Source organism: Antechinus flavipes, chromosome 2 (assembly GCF_016432865.1).
Source record: "Antechinus flavipes isolate AdamAnt ecotype Samford, QLD, Australia chromosome 2, AdamAnt_v2, whole genome shotgun sequence".
Lineage (NCBI taxonomy): Eukaryota > Metazoa > Chordata > Mammalia > Dasyuromorphia > Dasyuridae > Antechinus > Antechinus flavipes.
Window position 1 is genome coordinate 77,020,507 of NC_067399.1, and position 25,688 is coordinate 77,046,194.

At 35.3% G+C, this 25,688-nt stretch overlaps 1 protein-coding gene across 1 annotated transcript; it reads left to right on the top strand.

The window, feature by feature from the left end:
• The first annotated feature begins 824 nt into the window (after window positions 1–824).
• LOC127547970 (uncharacterized) lies at window positions 825–24,630 on the top strand. Its single transcript, XM_051975104.1, has 3 exons — window positions 825–1,928; window positions 21,991–22,186; window positions 23,729–24,630. The coding sequence occupies exons 1-3, from the start codon at window positions 1,026–1,028 to the stop codon at window positions 23,902–23,904; spliced, it is 1,275 nt and encodes a 424-aa protein (XP_051831064.1). The 5' UTR covers window positions 825–1,025; the 3' UTR covers window positions 23,905–24,630.
• The last annotated feature ends 1,058 nt before the right edge of the window (window positions 24,631–25,688 follow it).

Sequence of the window (25,688 nt, forward strand, 5' to 3'; positions counted from 1 at the left end):
TAGTAATGTTACAAAATATAAAATAAAGCCATGTAAATCATCAGTATTTCTGTATAAGATCCACAAAACCCAGAAGAGGTGGGAAGAGAAATTTTATTTAAAATAAGTAGAGGATGTATAAAATATTTAGAAATCTTTATATATCAAAACATATCTATATCTCCCAAGACACAACTACAAAACACTCTTTACAGAAATTAAGACAGATATGGATAACTAAAGAAAATTAATTACTCACAAATAGGCTCAGGCAAACTGTCAAAACCAAAATAGTTCATCAGAATCTTAATTTTATAAATGGGAAAACAGAGGCTCAGCAAAAAGAACTCACTTGCTAGTCAGAGTCAGGATTTGGGGTCTGGAAGATAGTAATCATTAATTCCTATAACAAGCATTTATTAAATGCCATACTAGAGCCAGACACTGAACTAGGTACAGAGCATACAAAGACCAAAAGGAATGAATTCCTTCCATCAAAGAACTTACATCTTATTGGAGGGAAATGATATGTATATAACACGGTCTTTCTTTTCTCTGAAAGGAATGAGAGTTATAATTTTAGACCAGTGATCAAAGTGAGAGAGACCTGATGAGTAGCTCGAATTATAGACTTTCAGACCTGGGAAAATATAGATTTGTAAGTGCTTCATTGATCCTCAGAATACAATCTGTCAGAGGGAAAAAGAATTTTAGAACAGAGCATAGAATGTCAGAACTGGAAGAAATCCTAGGACAGAAAATACAAAGTTCTATAAATAGCTAATCAGGAGGAGGAGGGGAAGTAGTAGGAGGAGGCAGAGGGAGACTAGGAAAGGGTGGAGATGTGGGAGGAGAAAGAGGAGGAGGAGCTACCAGCGGTGGAAGAGAGTGGAAGGTGGGTACTGCGCTGAGCACGGAAATCTGAGACCGAGGCTGCCACAGCCTAAGCAGATCAGGGGAAGAAGGAAGGTTTGAGGCCTCAACTGAAGTGGGGCAGGAAAGAGAAGGGAGCTGGGGCCCAGGCTGAGAGTATACACCTGCTGAAGATGGAGGTCATGGGAGGACAGGCCCCTGCTGGGGCTGGAGGTCTGGCAGCCGTAAACATGGGGCCCGAAGCCCTCATTTTAGCTGTGGCAGTGGCTGGAGCTGGAGGGGGGCCATCGCCTACGACGGCTGGGAGCGGATCGAGCCCTGAGGCCGATACGTGGACTTGGACGTGGACTTGGAAAGGGGAGTGGTCAGGGCAGGATATAGCACTAGGCCCTACTTTGGCCGCTCTGTTGCTTCTGTACGCCGCGTTGTGGGCTAGTGTGGTAGAGCTGAGATGGAGGGTCCTGGATCTGGCTCAGCAGCAGGAAGAGGAACCGGACCCAGAGACAGGGACAGAGGAAAGGGCAGAGACAAGGACAGAAGCAGAAGCAGGGGCGGAAGCAAAGCAGGTGCTGAAGAGGGAGTCCGAGCAAGAGCTCAAACATAAGGCGGAGGCAGTGCCCGAGAGGGAGACGGAGCCAGAAGCAGAGGCAGAGGCAGACGCAGACGAAGAGCTGGAGGAACTGCAGGAGCCTTCGGGTGCTTGGGACTCAAAGAAACCTACATCTTTATGTGAGATTGGGCCCCGGACCAATGTGCCTGTGCGGGGGATGAGCGCCCGCCCTGTGGGAGTAGCGGGTGTAGTGGTTGCTGTCCGCTCGGGTCTGGTGCTGAAACTGACGACATTGGACGCAAGAGCTGGGAGTTTGCTGCCGGCCCGCTCACAGCAAGTTATCCTAGACCAGGGAAGCATTCGCTCCCTGCGTCCTTTGGGACTGGACTTGGTCCACATGAACCACTGCTGGAACAATGGACGCTTCTTCCCTCTGCTGGGAGCCTTCCAAGAGCACCTGCTTAACCTCCTGGAACAGGAGGCTTCCCGAGCAAGGACCAACATCCTCGTCCTCCTGGACACCAAGGTGAGGCTATCACTTGAATGGGCCAGTATCCAGAACTGCCTTAGCCAACCATAAAGTGGTCCCAGGATTCTATAGCTAATTGGTCCTCACCAGCCACATTGTAGGAGCTACCAGGCTGATATCCAGCATCTTCCTGGGTATCAAGATGAGGATGGTGAGGACAAAATTAAAGTGCAGGAAGGAAGACTATAAGTCACTCAAAATAGTAGGCGTTATCCATTTATTTCCTTGTCTTTCTGTACAACAAATAAAAAACTGGCACTGAAAGCAGTGATCTCAGAGATGTGTATGTGAGCCATTCAGAGAGACTGTCATCCTTGTTTCCATCTCTTGCCCCACCCCCTCACTGCAGATGGTAGGGTAGGGAAAATCCTAGGAAACCATGGAGTTCTAGGACCTATTTGTTAGACATTCACAGAATGGGCCACAAAATATTTTTAATTTAAATAACTCTAAGTCAGTTCATCATACTTGATCTTCACAACAATTTGTGTAGATTATGCAAATGTTATGCCCATTATACAGAAGCTTAGATTAGTTAATTCCTGCTAGGGATCTTATCACAGAGATCATGATAGAAAGATGATGAGGGGTCCCAAAGCTTCTGGGTTGTCCCCTTAGCAGTGAACCAAACCCTCCCACTTCTTACTGGTCCATTTCAGGGTTATAAAAGATCATCTCTACTCTTTATAAGAATAAACTCTACTAGAAGCCCCCAAACCATTTTGTGAAATTTGGAAATACTTTTTTTTCATTTTTGATTTTCCTTTCATTAGGATTTACTTACCTTTATATGATCTTTACCTCCAACACTCTCAGTTTACCTGAGACTTTATATTTCAGGAATGGAGACTTCCCAAATTTGAATCCCAAACTTCCTTTGAAGGAAAAAAAATAGTGTATTAAAATCAACCATTCTCGCCCCCCCCCCAACTCTAACTCAATATATAGGATGAAAAGGGAAACAATTTCTCTACAAAGGTGATTTTTTTTTCTGATATAGTACATGGATCTGAGCTTATACTATACTATATACTATATGGGTCACAATCTCCTTCCCTGATCCAAAAAATCCTGGCTTTTACAAATCTTGAGTACAATCTGTTATCATCTGCATCACTTAAAAAAAAAACCCCAAGCACAATGAAAGTGATAATATATTTACTTGAATTGTAAGAAACAGAAAAAGCTTTTATCATAACTTTTTTCATGCAGTAATTTTGGGTAAGTAACACTTGTCAGAGTTTGTTCTCTTCTTGCAGATATTTGAAAATTTAAAATTTAATTTTGCTAAGCATTTAGTATATGCCAAGCCTTATGGTTGGTGCTGTTTATACAAAAATTAAAATCAACATAAAACTTGACCTAAGGAAACATATTATAATCATCCTTCCAAAGATATGTAATGACATAACATTTTGTTATATTACTTAGAGCTTATTTTATGTGATGCTTTACATCCAACATATTATTTATTTTCACAACCCTTTGAGGTTATTGGATATTATCCAAATTTTACAAAAAAGGAGAAAGACTTAGAGATGTTAAATCACTTGCTAATGGTCATACAACTGGTAAATGGCAGATCAGAACTTGAACCCAAGTTTTATGATGTAAAATTATCTTTTCACTGATATGATAGCTACTATTTTCAGAAGGAGGATTATGTTTAGGAACCAATCATATTTGGAATAATAAATATTAGGGAATTGTTCAACTTCAGATTTTTTAAAAAATCACAATGTGTATTTTCCTTGGACACATGAAAGAATTTCTGTTAATCTAGTATTGTTTGGGCCAATGAGTAAGGTTGCTGAATAGGCCTTGTTTCTTTCCTAAATAGAAACATTTAGTATGAAGAAGAGAATGCTTACTGAAGGAACATGATAATTATTTTCAAATATTTGAAAGATTGTCATGAAGATGGGATTGAATTGTTTCTGCTCAGTCTCAAAGGACATAACTAAAATGAATAACTAGGAGTACTATGACACGTTAAAAGAACTGATGGATTTTGAATGAAGACAAGTTCAAATCTTGGCTTTTGTTTTTACTAGTGGTATAAACTTGAGCCAATAAATTCTCTCTATGTTTTATCTTTCTTATTTGTAAAATGAAGAGGCTAGATGAAATCAGACGAAGATATCTTTCAACTTTGACTTCTGTGATAAATTGCAAGAAGGCAAATTTTGGCTTGTTGTAGGCATAATCTTAAGGATAAAATTCTCCAAACATGAATTGAAGATACTGGGTTCCTGCTACCTAGAGGTCATTAAGTGAAAGCTAGATAGACACTTTTTGGTGATGTTCAAAAGAGGGTTTCTTTTTAGGTACAGTTTGGACTGTATGCCCCTAATGTTTCTTTTCAATCTAGAATCCTACAGTGACAGACAATTTAACTGGGATAAAAATTATATTTATTAAAACAAAATAAGCCTTATATCTTTTAACATCTTAAGAAAATCTTCTAATACAACATATATTCTTCTTTTATTACAATCACTTGCCAGACCTGATTCAACTTTTAATATATCTTGTTTATATATAGTCTTTATTTCTTTTTTTATCATGGCACTGAATTTTTTATCATATTGAACCATCCATTTCCCCCATCTAACCTTGATTTTGTCCCACAAGTTTTTATGGATATTTCAATCAAGCAAGTTCCTAAGCTACAGATATATGGCTATCTCTACCTCCTTGATCTTTTGCAACATTTATGAGGATATAAGGGTATATACCATATATTATGGTGTATAGTATTCCATTCTCATTTGGGAATATCGTGATCCCAAAATAATTCTGCTTCTTCATATATCATTATATTTGGTAGTATAGTGCAAATCACACTCTGAGCTTAAAGAACCTAGGGGTAAGTCTTATCTCTGACACATTCTGGCTTATGAAACTAGGCAAGAAAGTCATTTAATCTATCAGTATTGTAGGCAAGATGAATTGAAAAAAAAAGGAGCCAACATGGTTGGAGAATTTAAGGGTTTAGGGAATGAAATCATGAGTTAAATCTACATCTCCAGAATCCGGTAGAATTCTCAGGCTCAGTAGAATTTTTTAAATCTTCCAAAAAAATTTTTAGGAGTGGATGTTTTAGTGTCTGATAAAGGATGCCCAGATCTTACAATGTTATTTAGATTTCTTAAATGAAAAAATGAATTTTAATAGTAAAAATTACCTTTTTCCAAGTTCAGTACTCCAGTCTTTATTTTGTTTATGCCATGTATGAATTCTTCATAAGAATAATTAGCTGTCTTTTTTTTAAAAAAAAGGACTCTTCTCACTGTTCTTTCAAATTCAGAAAACCTATGCCACACTATAGGAGAATCTATAAAAAATCCCTTGACAAGTCTGTTGTAATTTTATGGAGATTAATTCAGCTATTTTGCAGCAATTACTTGTCAAGTTGGAGCTTTTTAACTTCATTTTTTACTTTGGTACAGCTAATCTTATTTTATTGTGGATTTAAATGATCTTTGAAAAGCTTGACTTTCCTATATAGTACCAATAGCCACTACCATTGGCACTTACTGAGGTGGGCTCTTTAAAAGCTACAACTTTAGTATGTTTCCTTGGAATAATATTTGTTCTTAAAGACCACAAAATTTAATAAGCATTAACAAGAAAAGAGAGTAGCAAAACAGCATATAAGTTTTTGTGCTGATGCACTATCATGGTTTCCTTATTTGTCTGAACATGCTTTTTCAGTCTACTTTATGGAGTCTTTATTTATATCTCAGCCCTTTTGTATGGTTATACTCTTATGCGCATTCTTTGGACCTCTTGTCTTTCTTCCATCTTAGTGAGCTCATCACCTTCCACCAGTTCAGTTATCATGCAGATAACTAACAAATCTATATATCCAAACTCACCTCTTTTGAGCTCCTCTCCCATTGCACATCTCCACCTTGATGTCTCATAACCCATCTAAAACAGACTTTATTATATTTTTCCCTTTTCCTCTAACTTTCCTAATTTCATCAAGGGCACTATTATCCCTTCTAGTATCCTAACCTTGAAGCCTGAATCCTCCTTCCCTATTCACTTTCCCTTATACACCTCCCTTCTTGCCCATATGTTATCAGTTTCCAAAATCTGTCAATTTTTGTTTCTATAATATCTCTTTTAAATCCACTTATGCAGTTGCCACTCTAGTTCAAACTCTTATCTCCTTCCACATTATTACAATGGTCTACTCATTGACCTTCCAATCTTTAGTTTGTTCCTTCTCAGATCCATTCTTCATACTGCACTAGAAGTGATACCATTAAAGTACAGTTTTGACCTTGTCACCTGCTCAAGAAATTTCATTATGTCTCTTTCCTTTAGTTTAAAATATGTTTCCACAATATAGCCTTTGTTTTCCACTTCAATTGTTCTCACCCAAATGCTCTTCATCATTCTTCTTTCCCACTGGTTTCAATCAATGAGTCAATAAACATTTATTAAGCACCTATTATGTATCTGGTACTATACTATGCACTAGGTTTATGAAAAGAGGAAAAGGACAGTTCCTGCCCTCAAGGATCTACCAATCTAACAGGGAAGACAACAAACAAACAAACACATACAAACAGGTTATATAGAAGATAAATAGGAAATAATTGATGGAGGGAAGGCTTTTTTTTTTTGGTTGGTTGGTTGGTTGTTGTCCTTTGTTCTCAAGAGAACCAAAATGACATCACTATGTTAGGGTCCAGTTACAGTGTGTCAGACTGGCTGATCAGACCAACATAAGGGTGGAATGCTCAGCCACAGTTCAGACACAAATAGTCCCTATGAACATATGGAGTAGCTTCTTTAGCTTTGTGCATCTTGCATTTTTTATCACCTAATTCAATTTTTCTTTCCTCATAGAGCATAGTACCTTCTCTGATGAGGGCATGTCATGCCTATCAGGCCTGTGCTAGTATCTTCCAGGTGTATGAATATGTGTGTATATGTGTGTATATATGAATATATACATCTATATGAACATGTATGTATTTATATATATACACATATGTGTGTGTACACATGTTAGTATGTATACACAGAATAGATGGAAGGTAATTTGAGAAGCCAAAGCACAAACAGGTAGGGGTACTGGGAAAGCCTTCCTGAAGAAGAAGCTCATATCCTGGGATATGAGCTGAATTTTGAAGCAAGACAGGGAAGGGAAGAGGCAGAAAGGAGGAGGAAGTATATTGAAGGCAGAGAGAAAACCATTGCAAATGACCTGAAATGGGAGATGGAGAATCTTGTGTAAGATAAGTGAACTTATTGACACTATTCAAAATTTCACCATTTGCTGTAACTAATGGTTCCACATATGCATGGTGTGGTGCTGGCTGATGGAGTACCATGTTTTCTTGGTGTTAATTGTTATTCCAAAATTAGCAAAAGCAGCAGAGAATTGATCCATACTTTATTCCATCTCAGCTTCAAAAACTGCATTTATGCACTAATAATCATTTGCAAACCAAAAAAAAAAAAAATCAAGTACCAATACTCCCTCTACTTTAGTTTTAGCCTATTCAAGTTTGAAGAACTTACCATCAGTGCAGTGGCTGATGTTGATTCTGTTTGTCCTCATTGAAGACATTTGACAACATGGCTGAAAACATCATGCTAAAAAACATGGGAGCAAGTATATAACCTTGTTTCACTCTATTGGTGACTGAGAAAACAGAGGAAAGGTGCTGGAATTAAGAGAGGTTGTAAAATACTTCCTGTAGAACATAGTATTTTAGGTGGGACTAAAGAAAAACCAGGGAAGCTAGTAGATGAATATGAGGAAGGAGAACATTCCAGGCATGGGAGACAGCCAGAGAAAATGTCCAGAACCAGGAAATGGAGTGTATTATACATGGAATATCAAGGAAATCAGTGTCACTGGATTCAAAAATGTCATGATGAAAGATTAAAGAAGACTGGAGAAGTGGGAGGGAACTAGATTATGAAATATTTTGCATCTTTTGCAATTCATCAATATTTTCATATAAAATTTTCATATGGAATTTCCTGGATGATTTTTTTGGAATTAAAAAAATTCAAACAGAAGACTTTATATTTAATTCTAGAGGCATTAGGAAATCACTGGAGAATATTGAGAGTGTGTGTGACATAATTGACTTGCACTTTTGGAAAATCACTTTGGATAGATCAGTGGAGAAAGGATTGAAGTGGAAAGATACTTGAGGCAGGTAGACCCACCAGCAGGCAATAATCCAAGTGTGATGTCATGAGGGATTGGATTAAAGTGATGGTAGTGTCAGAGTGATGGTCATGTCAGAGGAGAGAAAGAGCATATTTGAGAAATGTTGTAATAGTGAAATCGACAAGTCTTCCTAATGGATTGGATATGGTAACAGACAGTAAAGAGTTAAAGGTGACACTTAGGTTGAGAGTTTGAGGGACCAAGAGGAAGATTTTAACCTTTATGGTAATAAGGAATATAAGAGGTGGGGAGGCATTAAGGAGAGAGATAGTGAGTTTGGTTTTAGACATGTTGAGTTTAAGATGTCTATTGGGCAATCAATGGTTGGTGGATTTCTTTCTATTACTATTAATATGCAGTACTATTCCACTGCAATTTATTATTTACTCTATTGTATTGAATAAGTTCTACTTTCCTAGAGTAATATTGCAATAATCTTCCTGATTCCCATCCCAGCAAGTGTGGCTAATATTTATGGATTCAACTTTGCTTTCCTGTGTTAATCTTTGTTGTTAACATGTTTATTACCCATATTTTATTTATATCTTATTAGTGTATATAGTGACCTCTCCACACCCTCTCATCTTTTTACAATTCATCTATATTTTTCAATATAATCTTTATAGGAAATTTTGTGGAGAAATTTTTTTGGAATTTTTTAAAAAATAATTTGTGAATTACAATGTTAACACTGAGGTAATCCCACAGTCTTGCTACATCACTGACAAGCCTCCTTTCCCAGACCTTGATAATGTCTTTTATGATATTTCCTCTATAAAAGTCATATTTGATATCCTGATACAGATACTTATACCTATCTTCATTTACAACCATCTTCACAGTATTCTTTGAGGCAATCGTAACTGTGGTTTCATCATTGTGATGTTCTATTATTTGTAGTCATGTAGCATCATTAGGAGATTTCTACTCAAGAGGTGAACTATTGTGTTGACAGGCACATTAGCTTATAGCAAAGTATCAATGTATTTGGTTCTAAAACACACACACACACACACACACACACACACACACACACACACACACACACAGCATTTTCCCCCTTGGGAAGTTTTGTAAAAGTTTATAAAGCACTAAAATGGTCTAGTTAGTGGACCTAAATCTGGCACTGATGTGTGTATGATCTTTAGCAAGACACTTCACATCTCTTTCCTCATATAAATTATTTATAAGACCCCTTCCAGTTCTTACATTCTGTTTTGTGTTCTGAAATGCCTTTTAGTTCTGGAATTCTATGTTGTACATTCTAGGGTCTCTGTTCTTTTATTACATGAAATTTCAAAGTTAATGGAAAAACTCAAATTGGTGTTCCAATTAACATCATGATAGAAAACAAAGATTACAGTAAGGTGATAAATGTTTTAGGCTCATAAACATCAAGGATAAAGGCAAACATTTTATGAGTTAAGAAATGTTTACTGCAGGCAGTGAGATTCAGTTATTCTCTAGCTGTTTTTTAAACTGTTTTGCATTAAAGTCAACAAATTATTTTTATCAGATAGATTTGATGATGGTCAAAGGCTAAGCAGCTCAGTGTGATTAACTTGCAATAGATCTGGTTCCAGGTCATTTTAAAATGAGAAATCTTTTGAATTGTAAGAAAGCAATAGGATTGAAGAATTAGACAGCAATATAACCATTTTAGTATGACTGGTAATAATTTATTCTGAACTTAACAAATGCCACAGCAAATGGACATCTTCATAATATATCTACATATATTATATACATAAAACATACATCTATATTAGAGCAAAAAAAGAGAACAATATTCAAAACTGTGAATCTCAATTATATACAGCTCACTTTTCTTATAAAATATATAAGAAATTCAATGTAATCTTCAAAACTGTCCAATTTGCCTTGGATTCTTACTAGCTTTGTTTCAGATTTCTTTTGTGCATTAAAAATTTATTTAATTGAGTTCAAATCGGGCTTCAGACATTAATACTTTCTAGTTGGGTGACCCTGGGCAAATCACTTAACCTTAATTGCCTCAAGAAAAAAAATGATTAAATTGACCATTTTCTTTCTTTCCTTTTTTTTTTTTTTTTTGCTACCTCCATCCCAATCCTTCTCTCCCTCCAACTCATACTTCAATTGAAACAAAAGAAAAACATGAAATAAATATGCATAGACAACCAAAATAAGTTCTCATATATTCTGAATCTAAAAATGAATATTTTATTCTATGCCCAGAGTTTATTATTTTTCTATTAAGAGATGAATGGCATGCTTCATCTTTGGTCCACTGAAATCATGGGTGGTTATTTTGCTAATCAGAATTTTTAAGTCTTTCAGAGTGACATTTATTTATAACATTGTTATTATATAAATTTTTCTCTGCGTTCATCTTATTTCACTCTATATCACTTCATACAAATCTTTCAGATTTCTCCAAAACTATCCTATTGACAATTTCTTATAGCAAAATATATTATATTCATTTATAATATTTGTTCAGCTATTTCTTATTTGATAGCTAATCCTTAATTTCTAGTTTTTAAAAGAATTTCTATAAGTATATTTTGTGCATATGGGATCTTTTCTTTTTCTGTTCTTTGGGTTTTTATTCTTTGGTTTTTTGTGGGGTATCAACCCCACAAAGTTTTTGAGCCACAAAAGCCATTTTTGTTGCAACAAAAGCCATATACAATTTAGTGACATTTGGAACATAATTTCAAATTGTTTCTCAGAATGACTGAACCAATTCATAGCCCCACCAACAATATATGACATTACCCAATAATGTGTCATTTTCCCAAAAGCCCTCCAAGAACTTTTATTTTCCTTTTTTGTCATCTTTGCCAATCTGATGATTATGAGATAGAACCTTAGAGTTGCTTTAATTCACATTTTTCTAATAATTAATTATTTGTGGCATTTTTATATTATTACTGATAGTTTGAATTTGTCCCTTGAGAACTACCTGATCATATTTTTAAATAATGTAAAAATGTAAACAATTTTTAATATTAATGAGTAATGTTTCTTATTCTTATATATTGGATTCAGTTACTTATATAGGCTGGATATAAAATGTGTCAGAGTAACTTATTGTAAAAATGTTTTCCTAATAAACTGTTTCCAAATTTCAACTATATTGATACTGTTGTGAAAAGTTTTTAGTTTTATATAATCACAGTTCTCCATTGTTATTCCCCTTGTTTTCTCATGAACTCTCTTTTATCTATAAATATGAAATATCATTTCTTTCTCTAATCTGTTTATACTACGATCCTTTATATTTAAGTTATGTGTCCATTTGGAGCTTATCTTGATATATGGTATTACATTTTAATCTAATCCTAATTTCTATCATCCTATTTTCTGGTTTTTCCATTATACCTGGAAGTTTGGAGTCTACTTAGTAGAAAGTTGCTAGGTTGGTTTCCTTTTGCATGTTGTATGCCTAATATGTTATTGTGGCTAATCTCTCTCTCTCTCTCTCTCTCTCTCTCTCTCTCTCTCTCTCTCTCTCTTTCTCTCTCTCTCTCTCTCTCTCTCTCTTTCTCTCTCTCTCTCTCAATTGACACCATTAATTTTGATGATTACTATTTTGTAAAATGGTTTGAAATCTGATTTTAGATGTTACTTTTCTTTCAGCATTTTCCATTATTTTCTATATTATTTTGACCTTTTGCTCCTCCAAATTCATTTTTATTTTTCCTACCTTCATAAAATAATCCTTTAATAACTTAATTGATATGGCACTAAATAAATTAATATTGTCATTACTTTTCGATTGGCACAGCCTATCCATGAGCAATTGCTATTTCTCCAACTATTTTGGTTATTTCTGTAGAGTGTTTTATAGTATTGGGTAACTAGATGACAAAATGATTAGAATGCTGACCCTAGAGACAAGAAGATCTGAGTTTAAGTCCAGCCTCAGATGCTAGCTGTGTAATCCTTGACAAGTTACTTGATCTCTGTCTGCCTCAGTTTTCCTAAACTTATTGTTATGCATTATTATGCAGATAATAATAGTACTTTCCTTCTAGAGTTTCCCATGATGGTAAAATGAGGTAATATTTGTAAAGCACTTAGCACAGTGCTTGGAACATAGTAAGTACTAGATAAATATTAACTATTAGGTGTTATATTATAATTTTTATGTGTCTTGATAAATTCTCAAATATTTTATATATTTTGTAAGTTATTTTGCTTGTAATTTCTCTTAACACTCTTTCTGCTGGGTTTTTGTTAATAATACACAGAAAAGCTTATGATTTATGTGGATTTATTTGTGTCCTGCAACTTTTCCTTTCCCTTACATTTCCTTCTTTTCGTAAGACCATCAAATAGAACAAAACCAAACCCCAGACTTTGTAACTGTCTTATTTAACTTTCTTTATGACTATTAAAGACTAGAGATTCTACATAGAAACTAGTATCAATTCCCCATATTTGAATGTAAATAATTCATCATATAGTTCCTTCCATTGATCAAATTAATTTACCTTTTTTCTTGACTCCTATGGTTGCATTTTAAAATTCCTATTCAGTTCTGACTTTTCATCAGAAATGCTTAGAAGTCATTTATTTCAGTGAAACTTCATCTTTCCACTTTTTGAATGAGACTCGGTTTTCCTAGATCAGTTATTCTTGGTTGCTTTGGTTGCTTGGAAGCTTTTAATCTTTTTGTATTCTGGAATCTTGTATTTCAGGCTCTTTATGGTGGCAGCAGCTGAGTCTTGTGTGATACTGACTATGACTCTTTGATACTTGAATTCTTTTTAGGGGGCTGAGGGTGGGGCTACTTTCATAATGATTTTCCTTTGATCTGGAATCCCTGCATTGTTAGATATGATAGTCTTTAGAAGTTATCTTGTTCAATTGACTCATTTTACTGACAAGGAAATTAAGATTCAAAAAAGTGAAAGGACTTACTGAGGATCCAACAGAGTTAGGAATCAAATCTAGGTTTTATTATAAATACAGTGTTCTCTCTATATAATACAACATTGACCTCTTAGCTCTAAAATACTATGATTGTTTCATTGTAAAGATGTAAATCATAGGTGTTGATCCTGTCGCCTGGAAAATATGAGTCCAGATATGGCCTTTAAATACTTATAAACTGTGTGAGCCTGGCAAGTCACTTAACCTCTGTCTACTTCAGTTCTCTCAATAGCACTTACATTTCATGGTTGTTGTGAAGATTAAATGAGAAAGTATTTGTAAAGCACTTAGCACAATGTCAGGCTAATAATAGGTACTTTGTAAATGCTAGTTATTATGATCATTACTATGTCATCATTATATCATCTATTTTAAAAGTCATATCTTCTTTGATCCTTTTCTTTAATTTTTTTTAAATCACTTTTTTGTTTTACTCAGCTCATTCATTGCCAGCTTCAACTGATTATGAACTTTACAACATTCTCATAGTATTTTGCTATATTTTTAGTGTTTATCCTCTTATTATTATCATCTTATATTACCTTACTTCCATCTGCAATAGTTTTTAAAATCTTTGATGATTTTCTTGAAAATCAGTTTCTGTCTAAAGAATTCCACATAAATTTTGTTTCCCTCCAAATAGTCTATAGATCCTCCCCGCTCAAATCCAATTCATGTGTATGTCATAGTATCACCTCCCTGATGTCATAGTCATCTTGAAGAATGAAGGACAAATGACAATGTACTGTTTACTCTAATGGCTATATCACTTTGTTTTTCCTTCTTTTGATTTTAATTGATCATGTATATTTGGATAATTCACTTTCCTATCTCTGGGTATCCATTTTTTCTTCTCTAAAATGAGCTGGCATTCAGACAAGATGGTTTCCAAGATATCTTCCATCTCTAGTATTTTTTTTTATTTTTTTATTTTTAAAAATATGCATTTCAACATCAATCCTTGCATAGCCTTGTGTTCCAAATTTTCCCCTTCTTTCCCCCACCCTTTCCCCTACATGGCAAGTAATCCAATATATGTTATACATTTTAAAATATGTTAAATCTAATATATGCAAATATATTTGTACAATTATCTTGCTGCACAAGAAAAATCAGATTAAAAAGGAAAGAAAATGAATAAGAAAACAAAATGCAAATGAACAACAACAAAAAGAATGAGAATGTTATGGTATGATCTACACTTAGTTCCCACAGCCCTTTCTCTGGGTGTAGATGGCTTTCTTCATCATGAGATCATTGAAACTGCTCTCAATCATCTCATTGTTGAAGTCACATCTATCAGTCATCTATAGTATTCTATGATCTATGATCTAAGATTATTTCTTTTCTTATCCATTCAAAGTTCCACTTTAAAGTTTTAAAACAGTTTAAAACAGTTTCTATAAGATTATTTCACTTCCAGTTTCTGAAAAGGATGTGCTAGATCTAGGAAAACAATTTTATTTATTATAGATATTTAAAATTTGCTGAGCACTTCACATATTGTTTGCAAGGCATTTTACATGTTTTACCTCATATTAGTTTTACATCAATCCCGTAATATGTTTTCTTTTTATCCCCATTTTATAGATGAAACAACTGAAGCTCAAAGATTTTAAATGGCTTGCTCTCAGAGAATTAGTGTCAACTCTTCCTAATATCAATTTGAGTGCTATATTATATCACAGTACTGCTATCTGTTTATCAATCACTGGAAAATCACTCAATCTTTCAGAAGGCAGTGAATCTGAGTAGAAATCTTCTCCACAGTTCCCTAAATTGTATTCAACTTTTACTTGAAGACTTGAATCTATCAAAGGTACCAAGGTTCTTAAGGGCAATATTGATATTTGCCTTGAGCTTCGGTTGCTTTTAATCATTTTTTTCTCTCCCCACTCCCTAGTTTGATTCTAGAATTAGTACTTATTTTCCTCTTCCATGTTGTTTGCTTGATGGTATAAGCCATCTTCTCTCAGGAACAGAACAATGAAAAATTCTCAACTGTAATGTTACATAGGGAAAAAAAGAGGGCAACTGAGTAGATATGGAACTTGGGAGTGCAGGTATCTTTTTCCTCTTTAAAAAATAAAGAAGACCAATGAAATAGTGACCTTGAATTCACAAAAAAGGTTTCTTATAAAACATTGGGCCCAAAATTTTACTTTCTTTCCCTTTGTGCTTAAGGAATGAATAGGAAGAAAAAATTGACAGTAGATACTAAGGTCCTGTAGACTATCAGAGGTGGTGGAAGAGACTTTCAAATATGGCCATTTAGAGATATAAGGGACCTTAGAGCTGTCTAGTTCAATCCTTTAAGTGTACTATTGAGCAGCTTAAGGACAAGAAAAGGTAAAATAATTATTCAAGATTGTAATGTTCTTGGATGGTTTTCTGGTGGTTTCTAGAATAGCCTTTTTAGCAGATTAATCACCACAAGAATAGTCAGGTATTAAAGTCAAAATTCTTTATTATCTCCTTCAAAATCCTATCTCCTTCACTTGGGCCTTGGCTGATTTTCTCAGAGGTCTTCCAGAGTCTTGATTTCAGTGGAGAAGTGTAGGAAGACAGATCTGCCACCACAGGATATGAGATGGGATGAATGAATCTGAGTCCAAAGGCTTGTGCTTCAGCCTCCAGTTCGCTTGCTCTGAATCTGGCTGAGGCTCCCAGCTTATATGCTCTACACTGAGTATAAACCAATGATTATATCACTAGGAAACTATTATTTGTTGTAAGATTAAATCAATCATACTGAACTTAGAGAACTATTAATCACCATGCTAAACTAGATAGCCATTGTCTCATCAATTCTACTGACTTAACATCTTAGAAGAATCCTTGTTTCAGAGTTCTGGCCCATAACATATCCCATTTTCTTTTGTTTTAGAACATAAGGTGGTCACACCCTCCCTGACTTCTCAAGGAGGTGAGAACCCCCTAAAAGGAGGTGATCACACCTTCCCTGAATCCTCAAAAAAGGGGTGAAAACACCAAAAAAGGAGGTGATCACACCCTCTCTGACCTCTCAGGAAGGGAGATGAAAACCAAAGGAAAATGAGGAATCAAACCAGATTAGCAGGTTTTTGAAGGGTCTCACTTGAAACAGGAATACATAAATCCATCAACATGGGAGTCATTACATAACACATAATAACACAGGCTAGTAGTGATGTTACAAACATGATTCAACATGAGGAATTATGCATGTCCATAAGTCCTAGAAACAATCCAAAAGGAATCTATTGTCCACTATGTCATGTGTGTAGGGAATCCAATGATTCCTGCAAGTTTTGAAGTCCTGCAATAATCTCATCATGTGTTAGGGAATCCAATAATTCCTGCAGATTTTGAAGTCCTGTATCAGTCTTATCATGTCTCAGATAATCCAATGATTCCTGCTGGTTTTGAAATTCTGCAACAGTCTTATCAAAAAATTTTTTATCCCAGGAAATCCAGTGATTCCTGCTGGTTCTGAAGTTCTGTAACAGTCTCATTATCAGCCATGCTCTTTCAGTGCCAGATATTTTTTTAGCTATTCTCCTTTTTCTCTTTTTCTGTCTCTCTCCAGGTGCTCATTGGCACCCATCTGATTCCTTCTTCATCTGTAGAAATATAAGCAAACCCTTTCCCCCAAGTAGTTAACCTACCTAGTCCCTTCTATTTACCACTTTTCAGATTTCTCCTCATCACCTGGCAATTATACTGGAGCTGCTCACATTGGACACAGCCCTTCTGTTGGGTTAAAAAGCCTATATTCTCTCCAGTTGTAATCCCTTTCTCCCATCTGATTGCTTTTGGCTGCTTGATCATATAATCCCTTTCTTCTATCAGCTTCTCTGCTGATTGATCATATCAGAGTCCTGAACTTCTAAAGACACTCTGGGTGTAACTTTGGCTGCCATCATGGTCCACCTGTTTTTTGTTTTAGGTCTTGGAGCTGGGCCCCGCCTCTCCTTTCCTTGGGTCACTCTACATTCTGAAGCCTATTGGAAGCCTTTATTGCATTTTGGACATGGGGTTTTGGGTCTTCTTCTCCCATCCTGTCTTCTCACTCTATCTCTATGCCTACATTGAGCTTTCAGATGCCCTATTTTACAACACTGAAAGCATTGACGAGTCTATCTGGAAGTCCCTTGTCAGAGACCCTTTCTTCCCATGTTCTGCATCATAGCCTGGGTATAAAAGGCATTTGTGCCCATTGTGGCACAGCATCTTATGATCTCTTTTAAAGGAGCATCTTTGTGTAGTCCCCATATAATTCTTCTACAGACCTCATTGGCATTTTCCTTAGCCAGTTGTCTTATCATAATTCCTGTAGCTGCATTTTCTGCAATAGTTCTTGTGACAGCTGTCTGCAGACATCCCACAAAATCAGCAAAAGGTTTATTTGGACATTGTTCTATTTTTGTGAAGGCTCCCCCTTGATCTTTTCCTGGGAGGGAGTCCCATGCTTTGATAGCAGCAGCAGCAATTTGCTCATATGCTGCTATGGGGTGATTAATCTGTATTGAAGTGTCTACATACTGACCTTTACTTGCTAGTTGGCCAAAGTTGTATATTAACTTCAGGTTGCTGATTTCATTGGCTTGTAGTCAATATAATTCACTATACTCTGAAAGCCACAACACGTTTTGTCCAAGTTCTAAACAGTCCTTGCTATAAATTTCCAATCACTAGGGGTTAAAATTTCATAAGCCAAATTCTCTAATATCATCTTAACATAAGATGAGGAAGCCCCATAAAGAGTGCAACCCTTTTTCAAATCTTTAATAATTTCCAGATCAAAAGGAGTGTATCTTCTCCTGGCTTGACCTGAAGATTCAAATTTTTCAATCACAGGATATACATTAATCAAATCAAATATATCCTGTCCTTTTTTTTAGCTTTAACTAATGCCTTCTGTAATTTTGTCATAGGCTGCCTCATAAGTGGTGCTGGTTGTGTTAATGGCTCCTGCTGTGAAACCACATTCCTTAATTTCATCGGAATTGTACTTTATTCTTATCTAATTCTTCATCCTTTTCACCTAGATTATCTGGATCCTCCCTCTTCTGTACTTTTTTCTTTTTCCTTATTCTATAACTTAGATAATTTCCTAAAGCCAATTGTATTAAGTTATATGTATAAAATGCTTCTTTAGGAATTGAATCAGTACCATTATCCTTGTAGTATTCACATAGTTGCTCTCCTACTAATTTCTACTTGTTTGGATCTAATTCTTTTTCCTTAGAGAACCAAGTCGATATGTACTGTACTGTTTCTAAAAGTTCAATGATCTGCATCCAAGTTACAATCAAACCTTGGTTTTTCATAAGTCTATCAATGTTCTCTACACATTTTCCTTGAAGTGGAAAAGATTCCTTTCTAAATGTTTGTCCTATTTCAGATGCAATACCAGTTAATCCCTTTACAAAGTTTCCTTCTTGTCTATATTTGTATTTACCCTAATTTCTGGCTAGATGTAGGTCCCTGGTCCCCCATTCAGGTGCCAAAATGTAATGTTCTTGGTTTGGTTTTCTGGTAGTCTCTAGAGCAGCCTTCTTTTCAGCAGATTAATCACCACAAGAATAGCCAGGTGTTAAAGTCAAAATTCTTTATTATCTCCTTCAAAGTCTATCTCCTTCATTTGGGGCTCGGCTAGTGTTGTAAGAGGTCTTCCAGAATCTTGGTTTCAATGGAGAAAATGCAGGAGACAGACCTGCCACCACAGGGTGTGAGATGGGATGAATGTATCTAAGTCTGAGGGCTTGTGCTTCAGCCTCCAGTCCACTTGTCTTCCCCAGCTTTGAATGAGTCTGGCTGAGGCTCCCAGCTAATATGCTCTACTCTGAGTATAAACCAATGATTATATGACTAGGAAACTATTATTTGTTGTAAGATTAAATCAATCATACTGAACTTAGAGAACTATTAATCACCATGCTAAACTAGATAACAATTGTCTCATCAATTCCACTGAGTTAACGTCTTGTAAGAATCCTTGTTTCAGAGTTCTGTCCCATAAGACAAGATCCCAGTCTATCCAGGAAATCTAGTTTGGCTGGAATATAGGTGAAATGCATGAAGACAAATCATGATCTAAATCTGGAAAGCCAGGTTGCAACCAAGTATGGAAAACTTTGGACGTAGGATGAGAAGTTATACTTTATTTGGTATAGAGCTCAGTTTAAACATATCTAACCATTTAATGCTTCCTTTGACTTGGTTTAACATAAAATTTAAAATGTCCATGTTGGATATGCTAAGTAGTTTCTGTATTCTATTCTAAAAATATTATCACATACAAATGTCTTATAGATCCTACTGATATGATACTGACAGAAATCATAATCAAAATATAGTATGTTTATATGAGACAATTATTCTTTAGGTAACACTTGAACCTATAATATCTCTTTACTAAGAGAGATTGAAATCTCTAGCATAGAGAGAACACAAAAAACTTTTGCGTATAGTTTTGGGCTAAATAGCCTCAGAGTTTTTTCCACCTCTCCAAAACAAATTCTGTGATGATTTTCCTGACTATATTACTGCCGGCCTTTAGTGCCAATAACCCCTTAAATGATTGATTCTGTGATAACTAATTGGCATACTCAGGGAGGAAAGAAGCAAAGATATGAACAGAATTTTTTTAATCTAATGAGATTTTTTTAAAGGCTAATTTTTGCAGCCAGTAGACATACAAAATGTTTCAGATGAGATGAAATATTCCCTTGGTCTATGTTTCCTGCAGAGTCTCTATCAACTATTTGAGTAGCATAGAAGACTACAGTCTGAGCTTAGCTAGTCAGAAATGGCAATTGCCAGACAGATGATGTGGACTGACACCCCCAAAGGAGCTCCCTAGTTATCTGAACAGCAGAAATCTGAAGTACCAGACTAATTAATGAAAGCAAGAGAGAGAGGAAGAGAAGAAGGAGGAAAGGAAGGAAGGTGGAAAGGAAAGAGGAATAAAGGAAGGAAAAAAGGGAAGGAGAGAGGAAGGGAGGAAGGGAAAGGAGGGAGGAAGGTAGGGGAGGAGGAAGAAAAGAAGGAAAGAAAGAGGGGAAAAAAAGAAGAGAAGGAGGAAAGAGAAAAAGAGGGAAGTTCAGAAGAAACAAAAATGACCAGGATAACATTCTGAGCCAGTTGTTTCAAAAAAAGGTCTCAATACCTAATAAATAAAAACAAGCCCAAATCGCATGGGGATGGATTGCTCAAACCTCAGGGAATATGACAAGAGAGATACATAATATATCCAACAGGTATTTGATTGTTGCTTTCAAATTCTGAATGAATATGTGTGTGTGTATGTATTCAAAACCTTAAATGATTTTTTGTTAGCATGTAAACTACCATAGGCAGAGAGTATATAATTTGAACTAAAAGACTATCTGGTCTCAGTTCCTTCCTCCATAAAATCACAATCATAAAATAGATAGTGTATATTATCCTTTTCAAGTTTAGACTATCATATAGAAAAGAACCTCAGAAGCCTTCTGGTCTGACACCCTCATTTTACAGGTGAGAAAACTAAGATCAAAGGAGAGGAAGGAATTTTGAATATTTTTTATTGCTTATAATGGAGCAATCATAAAATTTTTTGACTTTATGGCTACCACATCTGTAACTAGTTTCTCATCTGTTGAAGGTACAAAATTAATACCATGATTGAGAAATGGAAAACCTCCAATATACTGAAATACCTTTTTCGGTAGGGTTTAGCAAAGGCCTGGCTCCAGATTTTTAAAATTTCTTGTAATTAATAATAACACTAACAATATTAAAGATAATTCTCATTTACCTAGCATTTTAAGGCTTATAAGCCATTTTAGATAAATTATTTAATATGGTCTTCATATTATAAATATTATTTGTATATTGCTAGTATACATATTTTATACATACATATACGTATATACATATATATATATATTACTAATGTACATATTGCTACAAAATAAATGCTATTATCATTCCCATTTTACAGATTAGGGAATTGAGGCTCAGGTAGGTTGAATTGCTTACTTGTGGTCACAGAACTAATAAGTGTCAAAACTAGTATTTCTGTTCACTATATCATGTTATCTCTATAATATATAGTGCCTAATGTCTTTAATAAAATCTCATCTGAATATATATACCTTTCTCCCTATGCATTGAAACTTAATTTTTCCCATAATTTGAAAAATAAAATCAAAGCACTCTCCTATCAGTTAGAGCAACCTTTCCAAGTCCCATTGATTCTACTCCAGAGCTGGTTTAGGTTCCATTTCCTAACCACAATAGAGAAGAATGTGAGTCAAATGAAAAGGAAACTGGGATCAATAGTTATATAGTTAAACATGAAAGTTCTAAAAAGTTCCTTTTACTTTTTCTATGTAAATTTTTCAATCCCCTTCATATAATCCTGGTAGGATCCCTAAGAATCCATAGAAACATGTAAAATGCACTTAGCTTCTAGATTTTGGAGCTGATTTCTTAGGGAGACTATTTTTCCCAGTCTTAATTCAGGACTGGGATTCAAATATAAGTCTCTATGTTTCAGTGAAAAATGTACTGGATTTGGAATCTGAGAATTTCAGTTTGAGCCCTGACTTTGCCACTTACTGTGTGATTCTGAATAAACCCCTTTCCCACTCTGGGTCTCAGTTCCTTCCTCCATAAAATCAGAATCATAGAATAGATAATGTGTTTTAGGAACTATTATCTGTGATGGGAGTTCTCATTCTTGCTTTATCAATTACCAGCTTTTCTTCTCTCCAAACATCAGCATATAAAAAGAGATTAATAAGCCCTCCACTGCCCCTCTGCCATGTAAGATTGGCATGAAGCTTAAATGAGAAGATGACCATAAAGTATGATTGTATGTGAAAGTAATATATGCATATGTGAGATCTTTAGCAATAGAGTCACCAAGTTTTGCTCTCCTATGCTCTATTCTTTCAGATATTGAAGAAAATCTACCATCAAGTTTCTAATGCCTACAAAATGGATGGAGACCCAAAAATGAGTGGCCTGTCACTCCAGCAGCTCCTTGAGATTTTGCTGTCTTGTAAGAAGATCACAACTACCTATATTAAGAGGAACAACATTGCTATCACAGTGGAGGGAGAAGATGCTTGTCTGTTCAACTCTAATGCCAGTGAGTTGCCAGCCCTCCATTAAGCTTTAAAAATATATATATCCAAGGCGTTTGTAACCAGAAAAGGGTTGTATATCAAAGTTGGAAACCTCCTCAAAGGATATCAAGGTGAACCTTAACCAGAGCCATGGAGGGACCCCAATAGCCTCATTTTACATGTGAGGAAACTGTGGCCCCAGGAGGCTAAGGTGCTTGCTCAAGTTCATGGAGATAGTAGGGATCAGAGGCTAGTCAGTCACCAACCATTTATTAAGGGTTCACTATATGCCAGGCACTAAGAAGGAGAAATTTAAAAAGAAGCAAAACACAGTCCATGCCTCTAATGAGTTTATGATCTAATCCTCTTACTCAATCACTATTTTATTATGCAATGCTAAATCTCTACAACATCAGTGATTTTTCACTTTTCTTTGAGACCTTCCAGGGATGAAGGACTCACTACCTCCCAAAGAAGGTCATATCACAGTTTTAATTGCAAGGCAGTTTTTTCTAGAAATAACTTAGTTATTAGGGATAACCACTGATAGTTCTACCCTATCAGACCCATCAGAACTTCATTTGGTTTTTCTTTAACAAATGAAAATTTCCTAAGTTTCCTAAATTTAAGGATTTGGATTTTGAAAAGATCTTAGAGATCTTCTAATCAAACTTCCTTCCTGTGAAAAATAAAGAATACAAGCCCTTGATTGGTCAAATGACTTGCCTCTAAATTATTAATTTAGTTGGGGGGAGTTTGAAATCATTGAAGTCCCAAAGTCACACAACTAATAAATTTGAACTCAGATCCTCTGGACTCCAGGGCCAGTGCACTGTAACACCCAGAAATTACTCATTTAGTAAGAAGAAATAAAATCAGAATTCAAACTCAGATTTTCTGCCTTGAAATTCAGTGCCTGCTTCTTTGCTACTTTTCTTTCCCAGGCTAAACATCTCCAGTTCTTTTAATCAATGCTCATAGTCTCTAGCTACATCCCTCCCCTAATCCCTATCTCCAATTTTAGTTGTCCTCCTTTGAAAAAAACTCAGGTTGCTTCCAATGTTCTTTCTGAAAATGAGAACTGAACAACATATTTCAGCTATCATTTCCCTTGGGCTGGATACTATATTTCTATTTATTTACTTGAATAACTGCCTGGCATTTAGGTTCTGGCTGACTCTCGGAGAAAAAAAAATTGGAGAGAGAATTTTTGATGACCATTATGCTTGAGGAAACAGATAAGGGACATGGTGAAAAAGAGACATACAAAGATAATGATATAAATAGTTCATACAGTTTATAATGTATTTTCCTCCAGATTGTACAATGAGGGAAGTATTGTGTTCATCATTATCCCCATTTTACAGATGAGGAAAATATCTCAGAAAGGAGGAGTTTGAGTCAAAATCTGCTCTTTTATCTCATATTTTTTTGGGTAATGCACAGTGTACCTATATGTTCCATTTTCAAAAAATCATTGTTGTATTTCAGATGTGATATCTAGATCTAATAGTCAAATCCTAATCACCATTTATAATTTCCTTGTTTTTCTGAATTTTTTTCAGTGTATGGTGTGAATCTTGGACTGAGGGGCCTGGAATCAAAGGAAGAACTAGCCACCAACAAGGCAATAGATGGGGATCATAGAGATGTCTTCCAGCCTTTGTCAGCTAACACTAAACAGTCCAGAGAAACTGAAGAATCTAAAAGTGAGAGGCTGTTTGGTACAACTTCTGAGTGAACAAGAACAAGAACAGGTCTTCCATAAAGGGTAGACCTAACTAGCCAATATATTCTTGTAAAAGCCTCCAAAGTTAGTTAAAGTACTCCTAGTGAGCAAATGATGTAATTATGGTTCCATGCCAAAAAAAAAAAATGTGTTATAAAATAAAAGATTCCAATGAATTGTCACACACATACACACACACACAGACACACACATGCATACACACCACTGTTATGCTTAGTATTTACTGGGTTATGTAGAATAATGCAGTATTTGATCTTTCAGGATTTTCATGAGAAAGAGTGAGGTACTAGAGCTCTGAATTCCCCTCCCTCATACTGGTAAAGGTGCCATCTTAGAAAGTCAGCATAGAAAGGTTCTTTACAACATAGAAAACAGAATGTAAGAGTTGGGAGAGACCTCAGAACATAGTGCAGTTGATGCCACATTTAGAAAGGATCTTAGAAAGGTTCTATTAGAGGAGTCTGCAGTTAGCTTTAGTGTCTCTCTTCAAATATGTGCCAAAATAAGAATGGAGAGTGTACTTGTATGTAGATTCCCTTCATTAATGCACTATGAATCACCCCATTAGCAAAATGTTGATTGTGTGTGATTTTATAAATAATGTCCATCTCTAAAGCATAGTTATTGAAGTGATATTGTTTCTTATATAGCATATGAATATTGTTGGTCTTTTTGTATTGTATTAATGTATAAGTTAAATAAATATATAAAACAGTACCTATAAAGTTGGTGGAAAATTCTCTTGAAATGAAATAATATTTACTTAGATATTTATTACACTAAGAATTCCCTAAAAGTATAGAGAATGGCTTAAGTAAACTTTTGTTCTACCTTTGAATACATAAATACTGAATTATTTACTGAATTATTACTGAAGTGGTGTGGCCACCAGTGAAGATTCTCCTCCCCTTTTCAGCCTTTGTAATTCTTGTATATCTTTTCCCACAAACCACTGGATCATACTGATACCTAGCAGTGATCCCAACAGAGGGACCACTCTTTTGGAAAAGGAACACTTTCCCATTTCCCTTTGAAGAAATGGATGGAATTGATGTTCCTTGAGGATGCTTTTCTCCACCTTCTGGGACTATTTTAGGGTGTGACTTTCTATCAAAAATGACTTCTTTGCATGAATATGAATTTATAAGGGCTCTAATCCAGGGGAAATGTCCCAGGTCTACATGATTTTGCTTTTCTACAAAATCAGAAAGCTTTCAATACAGACTCTTAATAAAATTCATGGGGAAAAAAAAAAGAATATGAACTTGAACAGACTTCAAGAGATAGTGGCAAATAGAAGGTCCTTCTTTGCTCCACGGAGTCAGGAAGAGTGGGACAGGACTGATGGACTAAACAATAAAATTCACAAAGCTCTGAACCCCCAGAATATTATTTTGATTATCAAGTTTAAAAGGGAAACTTCCCCACAAGTTGAATTTGGTATAATTAATTATCTATAGGTTTCCCTACCATTCCACCTTTCATGGCGAAAAACCAATTCAGGACATAAAATGATCTTTATCTAGAAAATCATCATTAAAAAATAAAAATAACTGATAAGAAAAATTTAAAATAGCAAAGAAACACTTGGAATGATACCCAATGCATGCAGCAATATAACAGAAAAGAGAAAGAATGAAGTAAATTCACCGTTGCTCCAGTAATTTGCAGACATAGGCTTTATATCTATGGATTCCAAAACTAAGCAGAGGGGCTGTATAGGAAAAGGAAAAAGCTTCAGTCACTATGGGGCTTATAATCACTCTCTTGAAAAG

Excerpts from the sequence above, each read along its gene's own strand:
- LOC127547970 (XM_051975104.1), top strand. The coding sequence starts at position 1,026 with ATGGAGGTCATGGGAGGACAGGCCCCTGCTGGGGCTGGAGGTCTGGCA. Across the intron at positions 1,929-21,990 it reads TCGTCCTCCTGGACACCAAG|ATATTGAAGAAAATCTACCA; the intron begins GTGAGGCTATCA and ends CTATTCTTTCAG. Across the intron at positions 22,187-23,728 it reads TCTGTTCAACTCTAATGCCA|TGTATGGTGTGAATCTTGGA; the intron begins GTGAGTTGCCAG and ends AATTTTTTTCAG.